Consider the following 18,536-nt stretch of genomic DNA (forward strand, 5'->3'; position numbering starts at 1 on the left):
GCGATTCTCTTGCCTCAGCCTCCCAAGTAGCTGGGATTACAGGCACCCACCACAACGCCCAGATTTTTTGTTGTTGTTGTGGTAGTTGTCCTTGTTGTTTAGCAGTCCTGGGCCCAGGTTCGAACCCGCCAGCCCAGTGAATGTGGCTGGCACCCTAACCACTGAGCTACAGGCACCAGCTTTCTTACCATATTTGGGTTGACTTTCTTTTTGTTAAGTATTCATTTGGTTTCTATAAAACTTTGACTATCTCCTAGAGTTCTAGTAAGGTTGATTCTGATCATTTTTGCTAGGCATTTCTAGGGATGGATTCCCAGAGTTCCCTACTCTGCCATTTTAACTGATGTCAACTTCCTTTGCCCATTTTTAAATTAGGTTATTCTTTTTATTATTGAGTTGCAAGAGTTCTTTATATCTTCTGGATATAAGTCCCTTATCAGGTACATAGTTTAAATTTTTACCATGAGAACATAAATAATAGTGATAAAATACAAATCTGTACAAGGTTGAAAATCTATCTCATGGTCCATAAAAGTTATTGGAAATAGTTGACCTTTCCATAAGAGCGTGATTTTGTCCAGTTTCCTTCCCCATCCAGTAATGAACATCTTTCTTCCTCTCTCCCTTTGGCAGAGACTGCCCCCTGTTGCAGGTTTTGGCTGGTGAGGTTGCTTGTGACAAGCTGGAGGGCTCTCTGCCCTGGATTATCTCATAGCTTCTGAATGGAAACAATTACACTGGTCTGCTTCTTCGCCTGGCCCCTGAAGGTGGTCAGGGGGAAGGTGTGAGTTTTGGGAGGGGAGCTCTAGAATCTGGCTTAGGCCTGCCTCATCATCATCCAACTAGCCCCAGCCCCAACCTCAGCCCAGAAAGACAGACTGACCCTTTGGGCAGAACAGAGTACCTAGGCTGCCAAAATCTGGAGCAGCAATGGCAAGATTGATGGGAAAAGAAATTCCTCACTTGGCTCGGCGCCTGTGCCTTAAGTGGCTAAGGCGCCAGCCACATACACCTAAGGTGGCAGGTTCGAATCCCAGCCCAGGTCTGCCAAAACAACAATAATGGCTGCAACCAAAAAAATAGCCAGGCGTTGTGGCGGGCACCTGTGGTTCCAGCTACTTGGGAGGCTGAGGCAGGAGACTCACTTGAGCCCAGGAGTTGGAGGTTGCTGTGATGCCATGGTACTCTACCCAGGGCGACAGCTTGAGGCTCTGTCTCAAAAAAAAAAAAGAAAAGAAAAGAAAAGAAAAGAAAGAAAGAAAGAAAGAAAGAAAGAAAGAAAGAAAGAAACCCCTCACCTTTCAGAAGCCTTCAACAGTTTACTGAACATTTTTGCATTAATGCTTTTAATTCTTACCATAACCCCCTGAAGCAGATACAATTTACAAATAAGGAGAGGGAGGCAGGCATAACTAATAGATGAGGAAAGGGAGACCAGAAAGGGAAAGAGACTTGCCTATGAGCACATGCCCATTAAAAATCAGCCCTCTTGAATAATATGCTGTCAAGGGGAAGGTCAAGGTGAGGGGTATAGATCAAACAAGAATGGCAATGAGTTAATAATTATTGAAGCTACCTAATAGCTAGCTACCCTTTGTATATATTTGAAATTTTCTATAATAAAAGAGTAAAAAAAAAAAGGTCTGGCCTTCTGTTTCCAAAATAAACAAACACACATTTATTTGGCCAACAAGCTCTCAGATGTCCCTATGCCAGGTCCTATGGAATAAGGAAGTTGGGGCAATGTGCACTCTTGAGGAGAAAACTGTGAGGGGCAGACATATTTATCTCTAGGACAATTTGGTATCATGATTTAGGGCATGGGCTTTAGTGTCACACAGAACTGGGCTTGAATTTCAGCTCTGTCACTCAGTAAGAAGTCACTTGACCTCTCTGAGATGCACTTGCCTCATTTGAAAAATGTAGGGGGAGGAAGGATAGAGTTTCTGCTTCATTGGAGTGTTGCACAGATAAAAAGAAGCAATCTATGAACAGCCTTAGCAAAGTGCCATCAAGCATCAAGCACATGTAAAAGCCTAATATGGGTTATTTTTATAACTATTACCAAAAAGTAAAAGGTTTTTTTTTTTTTTGGAAAAGTATTTTTGTTTTTCTGAGACACAGTTCTTTTTGTTGCCCTTGTAGAGTGTCATAGCATCATAGTTCACAGCAACCCCAAACTCTTGGACTTTAAGAGATCCTCTTGCCTCAGCCTTCTATAGGTGCCCACCACAACACCCAGCTATTTTTAGAGACAGGTATTGCTCTTGCTCGGGCTGGTCTAGAACTCATGAACTCAAGCAATTCCCCCATCTCGGCCCCTAGAGTGGTAGAGTTACCAGCATGAGCCACTGCACCTGGCCCTAAAAAGTACAAGTATTATAGGTAGTATGGTTTGGTGTCCACAGGAAAGAGTATTCACTCTGAGTGTTGTTTTACCAGGTAGCTCCTTGAGTTTGCTCCAGGCTGCTCTGTTGGGAGCCTCAAGAAGGAGGATGCAGGTGGAACAGGTGAGGCCCACCCTGTGGGATGCAGTAGAAGAGGCTCGGGCCCGCCGGGCTAGCCTGAGGACCCTACGTTTAGGCCTCCTTGGGAACATCCTGACAGACAATGGGCTAAGCCAGCTGGGCAGGGCACTGAGGGAGCTACAGTGAGGCCTGGGGGCACCTGGTCCAGCTATGGCCAGTGTCCACCTTAAACCTTCTCTCCATAGGTGGAAAAAGCATGGAACCAGTGGCTAGGAAGCCAGATGCTGAAAGGGGCCAGAGCTAAGTCCATGAGGCTCCTAGAACCACAGGTATGTCTTTTCATCCAGCCTTTGAGAGCTCCATTTATATGTGTATCTGCCTTCTTGTCTGATGCTAAGAGAAAACAATCAAGAGGCCTTCCATTCATTCATTGATTTATTGCTCCCAAATATTTATTGACCACCCACTATGTGCTGGGCACAGTATCATGTAAACCTGAGAATTCCCTTTATAACCTCCTGGGAAGAAACAATTATAATATCATGATCAGTGCCCTGAAAGGCTTATAAATGCAGTGTTCTGTGGGGCATCAAAGTTAGCTTTGGCAGGAGGGGGAAGGAAGACTTTGTGGAGGAAGGGATCCCTGAAGGTGGTCAGCAAAGATGAGTGAAGAACATTCAAGGCAGAGAGAATGACAGGCAGACTCAGAGGTAGCAAGTGCTTGATCTCTTTGGGGGACTGCAAGAAGCTCAATTTGCTGGAGAACAGAAATTAAAGAAGCGAATCAGGTGAGGAGGACTGCAGAGGGCAACAGGGTGCAGGCCATACAAGGCTTTGTAAATCTGAGATGTTTGGACTTTGTCTTAAAGGTCAAAAGTGAGAGGCTCGGCGCCTGTGGCTCAAGCGGCTAAGGCGCCAGCCACATACACCTAAGGTGGCAGGTTCGAATCCCGAGTCCGGGCCTGCCAAACAACAATGATGGCTGCAACCAAAAAATGGCCAGGCGTTGTGGCGGGCGCCTGTAGTCCCAGGTACTTGGGAGGCTGAGGCAGGAGACTCGCTTGAGCCCAGGAGTTGGAGGTTGCTGTGAGCTGGGATGCCATGGCACTCTACCCAGGGGGATAGCTTGAGGCTCCGTCTCAAAAAAAAAAAAAAAAAAGGTCAAAAGTGAGCCGCAGAAGTATATAAGACAATATTGCTCTCACTTTTCAGGTGAGAGCAAACTGAGGCTCAGAGAAAAGATGCCAAAGATGTGAGCCCAGGGTCACAGGCATAATCAGAGACAGCAGAGGTGCAATCACTGTCCTCAGGCTCCTCTTCTGGTTCTCTTTCATCTCCACAGTCTGCGTGGCCTTTCTTGTGTAGACTGTAGAGCTGTCTCCTATTGTGTATGCAGGCGTCCGCAAACTATGGCCTGCGGGCCACATGCAGCCCGCCTAGGACATTTATCCCACCTGCCACTGCCTGTCCTGCTTAGCAGCTGATTTGTCCCGGGCCAGCAGTCCAGCCCTCCAACGGTCTGAGGGACAGTGAACTGGCCCCCTGTTTAAAAAGTTTGAGGACCCTGTGTTTAGAGGGTGGTTAAAATGCTGCTCCTAATCCAGCTTCTCTTGGTCTTTTTCTTCCTTTTTCATAATCACTTACAACTTGTTCCTTACAGCCTTGCACCTTGGGAAGCAGGCATGTTAGCTTCCAGGGAGCAGTGTCTCACTGCTCAATGTATTAGCTGTATCACCTCATTTCAGGCCCTCTACAATCTTTATCCACTCTAATTTTATGGAAAGGACACGGAAAAAGGCTAGTCACTTGCTTGTGGTAATCCAGCAAAAATAAGGGGGGGACTGGAACCCCAATCTGATTTCACGGCCTGGGAGGATGTGGAATTTCACACCTAGTATCTTTTTAGGGGGTGATAGGCCCAACAGCAAATCCAGGTCTCAAGGGGAAGTTCCAAGGTGGGTCTGGGACTGAGGGGATAGCTTGGGGTGGGGAGTCTTCTCCACCTTTTATGTGATTAAATACATTTTCCTCTAATGGCAGGAAGACCTGGACTCCACCAAAAGAATTCTCGCAGGGACTCTGAGGAACAGGTAATACCTAAAAAACCCCAAGAACAAATGGAAGCACTGTTAAGGGAGTGAGTAGCAGCAGAGGCCAGGTAAAATCCTGTTTACCCTGCCCCAACATCAGGGAGAAGTAGTAAGCATTTGGCAAATAAAGGACCCAAATGGCCACTAGATCCCTAAAGGGGGAGCATAAGGAGTGACTGTTTTCTTACTGAGTTGGATTAGGGGTATGGGAGCCAACACCTTCTCCCTCCTTCCATAGCCTTCTGAGTCCCTCCCTAGACTATAGGCTCTTCCAGGCCAGTTAGATCCTGGATGTAGTTCTGGTAGTAGTCTTGGCAATGAAGTTATTAGGCCCTAAGTTCCAAAATTGTGTGCACTCACGGGCTTATGGCTGAGCCTAGATTAATGCCACCTAGGCCCAGCAGATCCCAGATATGGTCCTGCAGTTCTTCTTGGCCCAAGCCCAAAGGCAGAGACTGCGAGAACAGCACCAAATTTGGATCCAAGAGGAGCTAAAGCATTTGGAAAAGGAGGAGGTGGCAGGTGACCAAGTCAAAGGCTTGGAGGTAAAGAAAGTTAAGTCAGGGGCTTGAGGCTTTAATTGGCCAATGCTGAGAGCTAGGATACAGTGTCAATCACAGCTGACCAGTTCAAACCCTTTCTTGTGGCCCTGATAGCCTAGAGGGGGATGGATGAGGCAGTTCTCAGTGCTAAGTGCTGTAATGAGGTAAGGTGGGGCTTGTGGAAATGAAGAGATATATCTGACTCAGGCTGAAGTAAATCAGAGGAGATGGCATCTAAGCTAAGGCACAAAGGACATACAACAGCCAGGGGAATTCACTAAATTCTGAGCTTCGTAAGGGCAGTTAATGCTGCTTATCATCTCAGTAAACAACTTATTTGAACAAATAAAACAGAACTTATGTAGGCAGTGGTAAGTGGCTGGAGTAGAGATATGTTCTCAGAGAGGGCAAACCTGTATGGACAAAGGTTCAGAGGGAAACCATACCAAAATGGTTCTGGGAACTGCAAATTATCCAGTCTCGCTAGAGCTGAACAGGGACATAGAGGCAAGAGACAAGTATACCACCCTTTTGGTTTGGACTCTACCCTGAGGAGAATGGTGAACTACCGAAGGCATGAGCCATCTCAGCTCATCCTTCACTGGCCATGAGAATCTGCACAAGTTAGATCAATTCTCTGATCCAGTATTGTCAAATCTGTAAAATGGCAATGCCCCATATTGTTATTTGATAAAATGAAGTAACACACATTTAGCAAAGCCTGACACACAGGTGGTACACAACAAGACTATGTATTATCACTGAAGGCCTGTGAGGAAAGGCGGAGATGGCAACAGGAGCAGACAGTGCTGAGACTCCAGGTGGAGGCCCTTCAGGCACAGCGAGATGCTGCAGAGCAGGACCTGGCAGCCCTCTATGACCTGCATGTTCAGACCAGTCAAGCTCAGACGTACCACATGCTGCAGGTCAGTGGGGATGGTGGGCAGGCCTTGAGTTGGTTCCACAAGGCTGGCTGACTGATAGGCATCTCTGGATTTGAGGACAGGTATTCCGGGCCTGGCAGAGGCTTTGGGAGGAGCAGGCCATGACCAGAGAGTATCGTCACTGCAGCCTGCTGGCTGGCGTCCTGCAAGATACTATTAATCTAGCCACACAGAACCAGGAGCTCCAAGCTCAGAACCAGCAGCTTCAGAAGGGTACAGACTAGGCTAGGGGCAGTCATGCTGGATCCCTGGCCTGGGGGAGAAATCTGGTTATTGGGAAGACTTCAGGAGAAGTTTCCCCTCTCCTCATTCTTGAGAGTTCTAGAAGGGAGAGGGAGGAAGGACACAACCAAGCTGGCCCTCATTCTGGATAATAACATTAAGCATGTCTTATTGTCTCAGTCTCCACTGTGTGCTTATCACTTCATTTAGCCTTTTCCGGCTACCCTATATGGTAGGTACTATTTGATCTTCATTTTGGAGATAAGGCATCTGAAGCTAGGAGAGATTAAGTAACTGTTCAAGGTTAGTCAGCTAAGTGGCAGAGGCAGAATTCAAGTCTGGCCATAGTTCTACTTTGTGGATAGTAAGCTTGTTCACAAGCTTTAGTGTACATGAGAATCACCTAGGAACATAGGTGATGTTTAAGAAAAGATTCCCAAACCCTTCTCCCTAAGATTCTGCTTTAGTAGGGCCTGGATTGACCTGGGACTCTAAACCCACACTAGTGTTCTTAAGAGTTTTCTAACCTAGCATTTATTGTTTATCCTGCTGGACTCATTATTTTCTGTTCTCAAGACTCCATCCACATTCCCCAGGGCCCAAGCTTTGTGCTTCAGGGAAATTTCAAAAGTTCTGTGACTGTGCCAGGATCAGATCCATGCTTTCCAAAAATGACTTTTTTTTAGTCCAGAAGTTACCCTAGAATTAAAATACTCAGGACCCCAGGGGAACAAAATTGTTTGAGGGGAGCTGAGCAAACAGAAGACACAAGACAATCATGGCTGTGGTTGTAAGAACCACCCTACACTCTAGAACACTTTATTAAGACCTTATTGCTTATGCAGTTAGAGACACTGATTGAGCTACAGAAGTTTCCTGTACCTGGTCCTAGGTCACTCTGTGTAGAGCTTCCTCAGGCTGTTGGGAGCTGGGAGATTGCTTGTCAGAGGCAGGCCTCAGAGTAGGAAGGATGGCACGCCCTCCTAGGAGCCTTAGAGTGGGCAGCAGGTTTCAAGAGAGCATTTGGGATGAGCAGAGAGGTCAGGAGTGTAGGCTTTAGCCAGGGCTCAGGGCCAACATTCCCTGAGATATGTCAAACCCCAGCTATCTCTGGAGTTTCCAGAATAAAGGATATGGGGAGCAGCACTGTAGTGGGGGAAGAGGGGATGTCTCCAAGTATTGCTGGAACTGAGGAGATTGGCAGAATGGTCTAGGTGATGGTTGTATAATCTGTGGCTACTTTGGGGGGCCTTCATGGTGGGTGCAGCGGGGGTTGAGCATTCCTTATGAGAAAATCATGCACCACAGCTGGGCTGAAGCACCCAGCACCAGGTCTGGGGGCAGTGGGTCTGCTGGGATGGCTAAGTAGGTAAGGAAAGCAATGTGTTGCCCATACCCTACTTTGAGCAACTATGTTCATGCCAGATGAGGCAGGGAGCCTGCCTGCTCAGGGATGGGGTCATTTCTCAGGCCTAGATATTGATCCTACCCGAATTCCTTAAACCAGAAGAACTTGGTGTGCTGGTTAAAAGTTTCCATAACCAAACCCACTCTTTGGATCTGCGAGGAATACCCGCTTTATCCACTCAGCTCCAGAGACTAACTGGCTATTCTCATTTCCTCAGCTTTCCTCTCAAGGCACTTGTTACGGGGCTGCTGAGGGGATGGGAAGGGAGGCCCAGGAGGGAGCTCTGATGGTAGCACTCAATCTACAGAGTTGGGGTTAGCAGCCGCCATAGTATAGGCGCACAGCCAGGCCGATGAGCAGCGTGGCCAGGAAGAAAGTGCCTGTGAGCTGCAGCTGTAGCAGGGCTGCTGAGAGCACGGCATTGACCACAAGCGAGCAGGACACGACAAAGAGACGCGTGATGCTGCTGCCGTGCTTCATGACAGCAGACATGAGCAATCCGTTTAGTGCCTGGCTCAGCACTACCAGTGCTGCCCATCCTGAGAAACCCTCCAGGAGGCCTGGGCCAGGGCCACCACCAGCATGCAGACCTAGGTTCAGAAGCACACCAAAAGTGTAGAGGAAGAGGTTCTGAAGTGCCAGGGGCAGCCGCTGCCGCTTCATGAGTAGCTCTGTGTACACAGATGACAAACCTGAGATGAGGCAGTACAGGATGAGGAGCAGAAGTCCCAGAGGAGTGATATGCAGGGACATGGGGCTGGCAGCAACAGCTGGAAGGGGCCCAGGAAAGGTGTTCCGTGGGTCTTGAAGGCCACCTGCTGCATAGCAGGCCCCTGCAGCCATCAGCAGCAGCAGACCTAACCCTTGGCGTGTGGAGAGGCGGTGTCGGAGGCAAAGGCAGTAGAACAGAGCGGTGCTTCCAATTTTGAGATTGCTCAGTACCTGGTAGGTGCTGGGGTCCATATAACGCTGAAGATAGATCACCAAGTTGTTGTTAGCGCCATACAGCAGGGCTGACAGGGCAAAGGGAGCAGCCTGGCGCCAGGGTGGGGCCCCCTGGGGCCATGTCTGCCAACCCACCAGGAGGGAGAAGGCGCACAATAGTAGTTTGGTCAGCTCAGTCAGCAGCACAGCTGAAGAGGGGCGGAAGGGCACTTGGCCATCCACATGGCATAGTGCTAGTAATGGAGCATGGGCACCATACATGGCAGTGGACAGGAGTAGCATCAGGGTCCACCGGGCCTGCCTGGGACGGCCCAGGCCAGGTATACCCCCGTCCTCTACGCTCATGCCCACATCAGACCCTAGGAGGCCTGTACAGTTTTAGCAAAGAGCAGTGGGGATTGTGACACCTTTAGGGAAATCAAGTTATAGAGCCAGCTCCTAGGAGGGAGGGGCTGTGGTACATTGCCAGAGAGAATACTGAAAATCAAGAGTCAACTTCAAACTCCAGTCAGGGCTTGAAGAGGAGGATCTGGTGGCCCTTGAAACCACACTCTTGGGGCCAGTCCCATGGAGTTAAGGAAGGAAGAAGGAGTCCAGAGCGAAGGATGATAAGCCACTGTCCACACACTGCAGGAAAGGAAGCAAGGATAGAGGTGGCAGGAAAGTTGGAGACAACAAACTGATGATAGCCGGGGAAGCTAGATGGAATGCCTGTGGTCACAATCCCCAGCTGCTCATCTTGCCTCCCCCATGGCATCCAGAGCTTGTTAGTCAGGTCCCTTGCGCAGTGACCGCAAATAGTCCCTCAATGTCTTCTCCACATTGGGTACAGCATATGCCTGAGCTGCATAGATGCCAGTGAAGGTTCCCACAGCAAAGCCCAATACTGCTGATGCCCTCAGTTTGGCTACCACATAGCCAGCCAGAAATCCCTTGAGGAACGGAGAGGACAACAGGGAGCCATCCTGCAGAAAAAAACGCAGAAGGTAACTCAGCCAGGATTTTCCTCCTTCTCTGCCCAGGAGCTACTTAAGCTGGGCTTAGAGCATTCCACCACCATTTCCTCCTCATTCTGGACAGCTGTGGTATTTTCTCCAAAGATTTTTCTCAAGGTTCTGGGGCCAACAAAAGAATCTAGGAGTCCCTATCAGTTTCAGAACCCTGGAGTCAGAAGGCTCCAATCACAGAACCCTGCCGCAAGGTCAGAGATGACCCTCAGGCCTGCCTGTTTTTCCAGCCTCATTTCCTAACTTGCTTTCCTACTACTGTGCCAAACTGATTTCCTTTCACCACTATGTTCATAATGCTACTTCACATCATGTTGGCTTTGCATATGCTGTTCCATCTGTCTCGAATGTTCTTTCCTCTTCTGCTTACTTAGTTAACCCCTGCTTAAGAGTCCAGCTCAAGTCCCTTTTCTCAAGAAAACTTTCCTTGGGGTGAATGAGAACAATCCTTCAATAAGCATTTGCTCAATAAATTTCTACCACCACTCAATACGTAAAATCATGTATGTTGGACAATAAAATATAAGAAGGGTCTGGGGTTGGGAGAATAGTTCCTACCTGTCCCATGCCACTGCTGACTTCATCTTCTACTCGCCGCTGCAGGTGCTCCAACTGGTTCTTGAGAAATGCCAGGTCCTTAAGCTTGGGGAGAGAATCCTAGGACAAGGGAGAGGCAAGTTCCAGCAGTTTGACCCAGCTCCATCCCTTGCTCAATTTCCTTGCTGGGAATTGGACAGGATGGGGTGAGCCAGAGAAACCTCTTACTATAAAAGCTTCCAGAGATGGCAGTGGTAGGTAAAGGAGAAAAGGCATTTTAAAACACATAATTCACATGGGAGCCTGGGAGGGAGTAACAAACGGAATCTGCACCAGTAACTACAAGAATTTTATATGGCAAGCAGTGGTGCAGAGGAGGAGGAGGCACAACTAGGGGACCTTCAATTAGGTTTATCAGGAAATCACCACTGAATCTACTATGAGGTCCCTGAAAAGCGTCTTAGCTGCTATGTTCCAGTGCCTGACATAGGCTTAGTAAATGTGTGGATGATGTTGAGATCCCAGACTAATGGTGAGTGATAAACTGAAGTAGTTCCCTGGGCAATTTGGGGGTAAACCTGATTTCTGCCTGGGCTTCACCCGCTTCCTCCCAAGGCTATCCCAAACTGAATGTGAATGACTGGATGCGAGAGAGAATGGCTGTCGGCAAGTGTGAGAGAAAATGAACTCAATCATTCTATCCTATGTAAATACGAAATTCAAAGGGTATGCAAGGGAGTGTTTGAATGAGGGTGGTGCCTGTGTCCACGTAATTAAAAACACCGCGAATTTGGAGGGAAGTTTTGGGGGCTAAGGAATGGGACAAAGTGAGGAGAGTTTCAGGGTGAATGTGTTTTGAGTGTGTATTAGTCGCTAGGGATCGTAATGGTTCCAGGAAAGGACACCTGGGGGATCCTCGATTCCACCCGCCTCGCCAATGCTCCCCCACTGTTAAGGTAATCGACAAAACTAAAAAAGTCATGGAACGTGAAGACCATCTCCGACCGCAGATCACCCTCAGATTCACTCACCTTATCATCCGCCATCTTCCCCCGCCGAACTCGTTGCGCAGGCGCAGACCCGCCTCCTTCACGCCAAGAGCTACGGCCATCTTTACTGAGGGCGAAGGCACTTCCGGGGGACTTTTAGAAAGGGTGAGGCATTCTCCTAGTGACTAAACTCTGCGGTCCGTCGCTCCTATATACTGTTATGTCACCCTTCCCTTTGAGTTCCTGGGAGCGTGTGCGCGATGATCTAACTTGTGAGCGCGGTGCACGTTCGCGTGGACTGACTTCCGCCGCCTGATGAGGTCATAGTTGTGCGGGGGCGTCAGCTGGTCCGCTGACTTCTTAGCATCTTCCCCGGACCCACGCATTGAAACACTGATTCCTTCAGGGATCCAGGCGCCAGTCGCCACGCTCCACCCCTCAAGCCCGCCCCTTCTCGCCCCCAGGACCTGTCCCTGTTCTGCCCGGTGTTTGTGCGGTGGCAGCTGGCCCGGCCATTTGCTGCGCAGGGAGGCTGGGCTTGTAAACGCAGCAGAGCTGCGAGGGTGCTGGGCTGAGAGTGCTGGCAGGCAGAGCCCAGCGGGGACGCAGCTGGGGCTATGCTGGGCAAGGATTACATGCTGGCCATCATTCTGGTCAACTGCGATGGTGTGCACGGAGGGGTTTGGTGGAAGGACTAGGAGCTGAGGGAGGGGACGAGGAATGCGAAAGGCTACGGCACGGCTCAAAGAGGGTGGGAGATACGTTTCGGTGAGAGGACTGGGGAACAGATGAACCCTGATTCTACATGCTGTATCTTCAAGATTGGAGAGCCTGGATCTCCAGCCTAAGAACTGCCCCCTGTGGAATAGAGGGAGGGTTATAACAGGGTGTTACTCTGAACTCACAGACATGTTCCCCCTCTCCAATCCTGTGCTCCTGTAGATGATTTGTGGGGTGATCAGAGTCTGGAGGGAGAGCCAGGCCTGCCCCCTGGCTGGCGGAAGATCCGAGATGCTGCAGGTACTTACTATTGGCATGTACCCAGTGGTAGTACCCAGTGGCAGCGCCCAACCTGGGAACTAGGAGATGGAGCGGACCCAGGCACGGTAGGTGAAGTATGAGGAGGGAGGCTGAGCCCTTGAGTAGAGCTGTTGCTACACTGACTAACTCCTACTCTACAGGGGACAGAGAGGATTTGGGGACTGCGGCCTCCCAAAGGGAGATCCTTTTCCAGCCTGGAGAGCTCACTGGACTGGAGGTAACAGGGATGGCCATACAAAATGAAAGACTTGGGGTTCCATGGCATTAAAAAATGCAGCTGGAGTCACAGGCTGCTTTCCAGCCCAAGTTCCAGACTCTGTTATGTTGTGGGTTGTCTTGGCACTGTCTCATGTTCTTGACACTCAGTATTTTGACTTTTGTCCCTTATTTTAAGTTCTTGCTTTTAGCTGTTTGTTCTTTTCCATTTTCTCAGTCCTGACCTGTCATATTCTAGAGGTTAGCCATTATCTTAGGCTCTTTTCATAGGGCTTCCTATGCTGTGTTCTAGGGTCTCTTGTTTCAGTTTGGGGTTCAGTTCCACATATTAGTCCCTGTTCCATGTTTGTTTGTGACTTTTATTCTATGTCCTATGTCCTGAATGTTCCTTCAAATTCTAAATTACACTTTCTATAATGTTAAGTTAATTTAACATGTCCTGGGCTGTAGCCAACTCTGGCTTCATATTTATGGTGCTGTATTCTGGGTCTTGTTCTACATACTGTGCTCATCTAATAGTCTGAGCTTTACTTGTGCTTCTATAGTAGGAAATGTCCTCTTACTAGCTTTACTCTGTTCCAGTAACTCTCTGTCCTGGTATGGTGAAGAAAACTACATCCAGAGCATGGAGCCAGGGGCTAAGGTAGTGACTTGGGCCTGAGGGCATTGGGAAGTCCTGAGGGAAAGACCTAGGATGGGATTGGACTGAGCCAAGGTTATCATGGGTGAAGGCAGGGGTACATGAGGGTTTACATGTGTGGAGCCTGTGGCACCTGCTACCCTATTCTGCCACTTCTCCTGTCCTTTCCTTCAACCTGTCAGTGCTTTGCAGTCCGCTCTCTGGGCTGGGTAGAGATACCCGAAGAGGACCTGGCACCAGGGAAGAGTAGTATTGCTGTCAATAACTGCATCCAGCAGCTGGCCCAGACCTGCAGCCAGAGCCAGCCTCCAGATGGTGCCTGGGGTGAGGTGAGCTGGCTAGGCAAGGGTTCAGCGCAAGGCCCAGCAGAGGTAGTTCGCCCTGAATTCCAGGTAGTTCTCCCTGTTCTGTATGGCAGTAACCTTTATCTGAGCTCTGGGCTGATCTCTGACTTTGGCAGGGCCAAAATATGCTGATGATCTTGAAGAAGGATGCCATGAGCCTGGTGAATCCCCTGGACCACAGTCTGATCCACTGCCAGCCTCTGGTGCACATCCGTGTATGGGGTGTGGGGAGCTCCAAGGGCCGGTGAGGATGTTTACATTCCCCCAAGCGAGAGCTGCTTCTCCCTCCCCCCCTGCAGGCTGTGATCCCCAGTATTTGAACCCTTGGACACAGATCCTCTGATGTGGACCCACCACTGCCTTTCCTGCCTGGTCTAGTCCTGGTTGGGGAGGGTGGGTCCAGCTCAGCAGGGACAGATTGGGGAGAGCCTGAGAGGCTGGGCTGATTCTCTTCTGTGCTTCCACATGCTTCCGGAACAGTGACAGGTGAGTGACAACCAGGTGCCCTGAGCCCCAGCCCTGATCTCTCTACTTCATCCCTGACATATCCCTAGCCTGACTTGATAGCCTCCTACAGGCATTATAGGCAACTACCTCTAACCAGCCTCTGCCCCAGCCCTATCTCTGCCCCTGCCAGGGACTTTGCTTTTGTGGCGGGTGATAAAGACAGCTGTATGCTCAAGTGCCATGTATTTCGCTGTGACGTCCCTGCCAAGGCCATTGCCAGTGCCCTACATGGACTCTGTGCCCAGGTAAGGGTCAGGTGGGACAGGAAATGTGGGTATAGGGCTGGGTCCGTAGCTTCCAACGTAGTCGGGGGAGGGTGGTGTTGGCTCCCTTACCCTAATCTCCTTCTCTCCCTGTGGCTTATTCTGGCTGCATTGTGCTTTAGATCTTGTCAGAGCGAGTAGGGGTCAGTGCTGATGTCCCTTGCTGTTCTCCAGATCCCATCTCCCCTGAAGACCTGCCACGGCAAGGTATGGGGAAGGAGGTGCTGCATTGCTTCATCAGGCTGCTTTAGTGAAACTTGGTGTGGGGGAATATTCCTGGTAATTTAGTATTTCTCTGGAGATAGGGAATTTCTGAGGTGTCTTGTCCCAGGGATCTCAAGCCCTGAATTGGAAGAGCACCTATGGGCCTTTATTCTATTGTACCAGTTCTGGCTCGAGTCCTGACCCACTCAGATGGGTAAGGAAAGGAGTAACTGAGAGAGGTCTACTTACCGTGTATGTTTATTTCAGTGGAACTACTGGATGCGGTGAGCCAGGCTGCTCAGAAGTATGAGGCACTGTACATGGGGACCCTGCCTGTCACCAAAGCCATGGGTGAGGGTTGTGGGGACTAGACTGGGTGGGCTGCATAAGGCAAGGGGAAGTTGGGTGAGGTAGGATCTATTATCATTTCTTAATCCTCACATGGCCTTCTATGGCTTGAGGTTTACCAGCCTTTCTAACTCAGAATTCTAAGCCCAGCCCCTACTATCCTATTCATATTTCTGAGTCACAAATCAGTGAGAGGGGCAAAGATACTTCCCATAGACCCTTTCTTTCTTTGCAATTGGGAGACACCATGGTGGGCATGTTCCCTCAGGCATGGATGTACTGAATGAGGCCATTGGTACCCTCACCGCCCGGGGGGACCAAAATACCTGGGTCCCCACCATGCTCAGCGTGTCTGACTCTCTCATGACTGCACATCCCATTCAGGTATCAGAAGAGGGTGAAGTTGGGGGCTGTGGAGGGATGAGCAGGGAAGCTGAGGGGTGGTTGCTTGCTGCTGGAAGAGTCAGCGGGTCCAGCCAGTGCCCTCTAGTGACTAGGCCTGATGTGGGCAGGCAGAGGCCAGTGCAGAGGAGGAGCCACTGTGGCAGTGCCCTGTGCGCCTTGTGACCTTTATTGGGGTTGGCCGTGACCCACATACCTTTGGCCTCATCGCTGACCTGGGCCGTCAGAGCTTCCAGTGCGCAGCCTTCTGGTGCCAGCCCCATGCAGGTGGACTCTCTGAAGCTGTGCAGGCTGCCTGTATGGTGAGTTAGGGGTGGAAATGGGTGGGTGGGATTGCCTTGCAGCTGCTCTCTTACCGTTGACTGGTGTTCAGGATTGGCCACTTCTCCAGAGATCATAAACCTGGGGTGATTTTGGATCACTGTATTTTGGCCTTCATGCTGTTTTTAGTTAAGTTTTAATTAGCTGCCAGTATTTAAAGGCCATGACATTTCATGTAATTGCTATTCCTGTTTTTCTTAAAATATTAGGAGCTCTGGTACTATGTTCACATACACAAATGTCAGCATGCACCCAGAGTTTTGTAGGAGCTCTTTTTCTGTCACAATTAGGTTATTTCCTGGTATCTGTGGGCATTTGAGTGTGGGATGCTTACACTCTGTTCAGTTCATGCATTCATTCAGCAAATATGAGTGCCTCCCCAGGGTATCAGATACCATATTATTTATTTATTTTTCAAAATGCAGGTGTACTTGAACAGGCACTGTATTTGACCCTGGGCATTCAGTAGTATAGAGGCCACAGCTCTTGCTTTCACAGAATACTTAGGAAGAAGCAGAGATTGTACACCACAGATTGATGGAGGAGGTGGCCCCTTCAGGGGTCAGGAAGGCTACTTGTAAAAGGTAATAGAAAAGCAAGAGTTGAAGGTGCCAAGGAAGAAGGTAGCTAGGTGAAGGGGAATGGGGCAAGTGTGCCAAGCACAGGAAACCTCAACTATGAAAGTGAGAAAGGTATTAGTAGATTAGAGTATTTGGAAGAATCTAGTGTATCTGGCATGCAAAGGGAGAGGTAATGAGACGATGCAGAGAAAATGGCAGAAACCAAGTCATAGAGGACCTTGTAGGCCAGGGTAATGAGTTTATTTTCTTCTGAGTCACTAGGAACTGTTGTAGGGTTTTGAGTCAGCCAGGAAAGTGAGGTTTGTGGATTGGGAGGACTACTACAACTATAATATGGGTAAAAGATTAGAAGACACAAGAGAGGAGATAGGAAGGCTAAAAAGGACCTGTTAGAGTAGTTCAAATGAGAGAACTACCTTTGGGGCCACTAGCTATGGGAATGGAGTTGGGTTGTACACCCTCCCCTTGACGAGTGAAACTGCTTTGCCAGGGACTGGTGCAGACCAGTTAGAGATGGACAGGAGGGGCTCGGCGCCTGTGGCTCAAGTGGCTAAGGCACCAGCCACATACACCTGAGGTGGCAGGTTCGAATCCAGCCCGGGCCCGCCAAACAACAATGACAGCTGCAGCCAAAAAATAACCAGGCATTGTGGTAGGCGCCTGTGGTCCCAGCTACTTGGGAGGCTGAGGCAGGAGACTCGCTTGAGCCCGGGAGTTGGAGGATGCTGTGAGCTGTGGTGCCACGACACTCTACCCAGGGGGACAGCTTGAGGCTCTGTCTCAAATAAATAAAATAAAATAAAAAAAGAGAGATGGACACTCTGGAGGCAGCACAGTGGTAGATGTGATTAAGACTACAAGACAAGCTTCAGCTGGATGGAACTAGATTTGAATGCCAGTCCTACCATTTTTGGGGTATGGGACCTTGGGCAAGTCATATACTCTCTGAATCTCAATTTTCTCATTTGCAAAATGGGGATAATCTCATAAATAACTGAATTATACAAAGTACTTAGTGTCCAGCTCGTCTTAAGTGCTCCATAAATGTTTTATGTTTTCATTACTGAGCTATCTGGGAATGCTGTAGGATTCCAAATGTGGCCAACTACTACCTTCATATCGGAAAAAAGCCTTGGCCGGTTCTGTCCTACAGGAGCTTTCAAGGATTCCAGAAAGTAGCTGGATCCTCACCTTCTCCTTCTCCCTAGGTTCAATACCAGAAGTGTCTTGTGGCCTCTGCAGCTCGGGGCAAGGCCTGGGGGGCCCAGGCCCGGGCTCGCCTGCAGCTCAAGCGGACAAGCTCTATGGATTCCTCAGGAGGTCCCCTGCCCCTCCCCCTGCTCAAAGGAGGGGTTGGTGGTGCAGGGGCAACTCCTCGAAAGCGGGGTGTCTTCTCATTTCTTGATGCCTTCCGGTTGAAACCTTCTCTGCTCCATATGCCCTAGATGGTCTGGGAGGACCGGGGAAGGAGGCTTTGGGTCCATACCTAATTCTATACTCCTTATTACCCCAAGGCCTGCAGCCTCTTACCCCTTGGAGTCTTCTCTGCCTGTCCCTCTGATCCTTAGCCATCCTATTTATTGCCCAATTTATTGTTTATATGGATGACTGAGAGGCCCTGCACCACAGCCTAGGACCCTGGTCCCCTTTCCTTGGGTCCTTGCGTTCCTTGCCCCTGTCTAGTCCTGGACAGTTGGCTCTACCTCAGCAGCACTTTATAGCAAAATCAGTGCAAATAAAAATCCGTCAGTGACCTCACTGGGTGTGAATGTATTGGGACTGGGACAGGGCTGGGGGCTAATGACCTGTATGAGATGAATATCTTTTTGCCTATGCTGGGTGATGGTGGCTGCCTCTAGTCATACAAGGGCATAGGTGTGATGGAAATCTTCATTAAATGAACATAATTTCTAAGGTCTTCCCTGTGCACTGGGGATGTAATAAAATAGGGTCGCTCTTTCAGAGAATGTCAGAATAACAAGAGTCAGAAAACAAGATAGAAGATATGGTGTAGCTCAGAAACCCCAAGGTTGTGGGAGCTCAGCTGAGACACTAAATCTGGCTTGAGGCATTAAAGTTTGTTGAAGAGCTGACATCTAAGTGCCAAAGGTAGATGAATACTAGTTAGCAAGGCTAGAGAAAATGAATATGGTAATTATGCAGGAGAGAATAGAATTTAGTCTCCTAGATGTCGACTTGGCCAGATCACGGAGGGCTGTATGTAGTACAGGAGCTTCCGGTAGCCTCAAGTTGAGCCAAGAGAGAGACTTTGGAGAGGTCGGGCCAGAAAGGACAAGGATAACTAGAACGCCTGCTATCGGAAAACAGCCCCGTTTGGTGCTTTGTGAGCGAGATCCTGAAGATTCATTACATGGAGAGTTCGAGTCCCTTTGGGAATTGGCGCAGGTTCCTCACAGTGGCTGTCAGCAGTTGTAGATGGCCGCTGCATCTCAAGGGTTCCTAGCAACCAGCCAGGCTCTAGTAGCACCCCAACGTGTCGCCGTGCTGCCGCCCCGG

The 18,536-nt window shown here is 49.4% G+C and overlaps 3 protein-coding genes across 5 annotated transcripts; 1 reads left to right on the forward strand and 2 right to left on the reverse strand.

Moving 5' to 3' along the window:
• Positions 1-7,041: 7,041 nt before the first annotated feature.
• On the reverse strand, positions 7,042-9,137 carry SLC35A4 (solute carrier family 35 member A4). The gene has a single exon (XM_003782128.3). The coding sequence runs from the start codon at positions 8,962-8,964 to the stop codon at positions 7,990-7,992; it is 975 nt and encodes a 324-aa protein (XP_003782176.1). The 5' UTR covers positions 8,965-9,137; the 3' UTR covers positions 7,042-7,989.
• Positions 9,138-9,271: 134 nt separating this feature from the next.
• On the reverse strand, positions 9,272-11,551 carry LOC100952773 (SLC35A4 upstream open reading frame protein). Its single transcript, XM_003782129.3, has 3 exons — positions 11,195-11,551; positions 10,185-10,283; positions 9,272-9,584 (listed from the first exon to the last, which is right to left on the reverse strand). Exons 1-3 carry the CDS (start codon positions 11,207-11,209, stop codon positions 9,387-9,389), a joined length of 312 nt encoding a protein of 103 aa, XP_003782177.1. The 5' UTR covers positions 11,210-11,551; the 3' UTR covers positions 9,272-9,386.
• Positions 11,552-11,563: 12 nt separating this feature from the next.
• APBB3 (amyloid beta precursor protein binding family B member 3) lies at positions 11,564-18,522 on the forward strand. 3 transcript variants are annotated; one of them, XM_023515920.1, is made up of 13 exons: positions 11,564-11,818; positions 12,095-12,258; positions 12,334-12,410; positions 12,992-13,052; positions 13,232-13,378; positions 13,510-13,637; positions 13,874-13,879; positions 14,010-14,145; positions 14,286-14,370; positions 14,635-14,718; positions 14,984-15,099; positions 15,228-15,419; positions 17,228-17,778. In XM_023515920.1, exons 1-13 carry the CDS (start codon positions 11,770-11,772, stop codon positions 17,462-17,464), a joined length of 1,482 nt encoding a protein of 493 aa, XP_023371688.1. In that variant the 5' UTR covers positions 11,564-11,769; the 3' UTR covers positions 17,465-17,778. The 3 variants fall into 3 exon arrangements, with proteins under 3 accessions (XP_023371688.1, XP_023371684.1, XP_023371680.1); XM_023515916.1 differs by lacking the exons at positions 13,874-13,879; positions 17,228-17,778 and adding an exon at positions 18,450-18,522 and having other exon boundaries at positions 14,031-14,145; XM_023515912.1 differs by lacking the exon at positions 13,874-13,879 and having other exon boundaries at positions 14,031-14,145.
• The last annotated feature ends 14 nt before the right edge of the window (positions 18,523-18,536 follow it).

Source organism: Otolemur garnettii, unplaced genomic scaffold (assembly GCF_000181295.1).
Source record: "Otolemur garnettii isolate 467f Iridium unplaced genomic scaffold, OtoGar3 scaffold00003, whole genome shotgun sequence".
Lineage (NCBI taxonomy): Eukaryota > Metazoa > Chordata > Mammalia > Primates > Galagidae > Otolemur > Otolemur garnettii.

Coding starts and splice junctions, on each gene's coding strand:
- SLC35A4 (XM_003782128.3), bottom strand. CDS start 8,964: ATGAGCGTAGAGGACGGGGGTATACCTGGCCTGGGCCGTCCCAGGCAG.
- LOC100952773 (XM_003782129.3), bottom strand. Junction 9,585..10,184: donor TCAGCAGTGGCATGGGACAG/GTAGGAACTATT, acceptor TTTTTTCTGCAG/GATGGCTCCCTGTTGTCCTC.
- APBB3 (XM_023515920.1), top strand. CDS start 11,770: ATGCTGGGCAAGGATTACATGCTGGCCATCATTCTGGTCAACTGCGAT. Junction 11,819..12,094: donor CATTCTGGTCAACTGCGATG/GTGTGCACGGAG, acceptor GTGCTCCTGTAG/ATGATTTGTGGGGTGATCAG. Junction 12,411..12,991: donor GAGAGCTCACTGGACTGGAG/GTAACAGGGATG, acceptor ACTCTGTTCCAG/TAACTCTCTGTCCTGGTATG.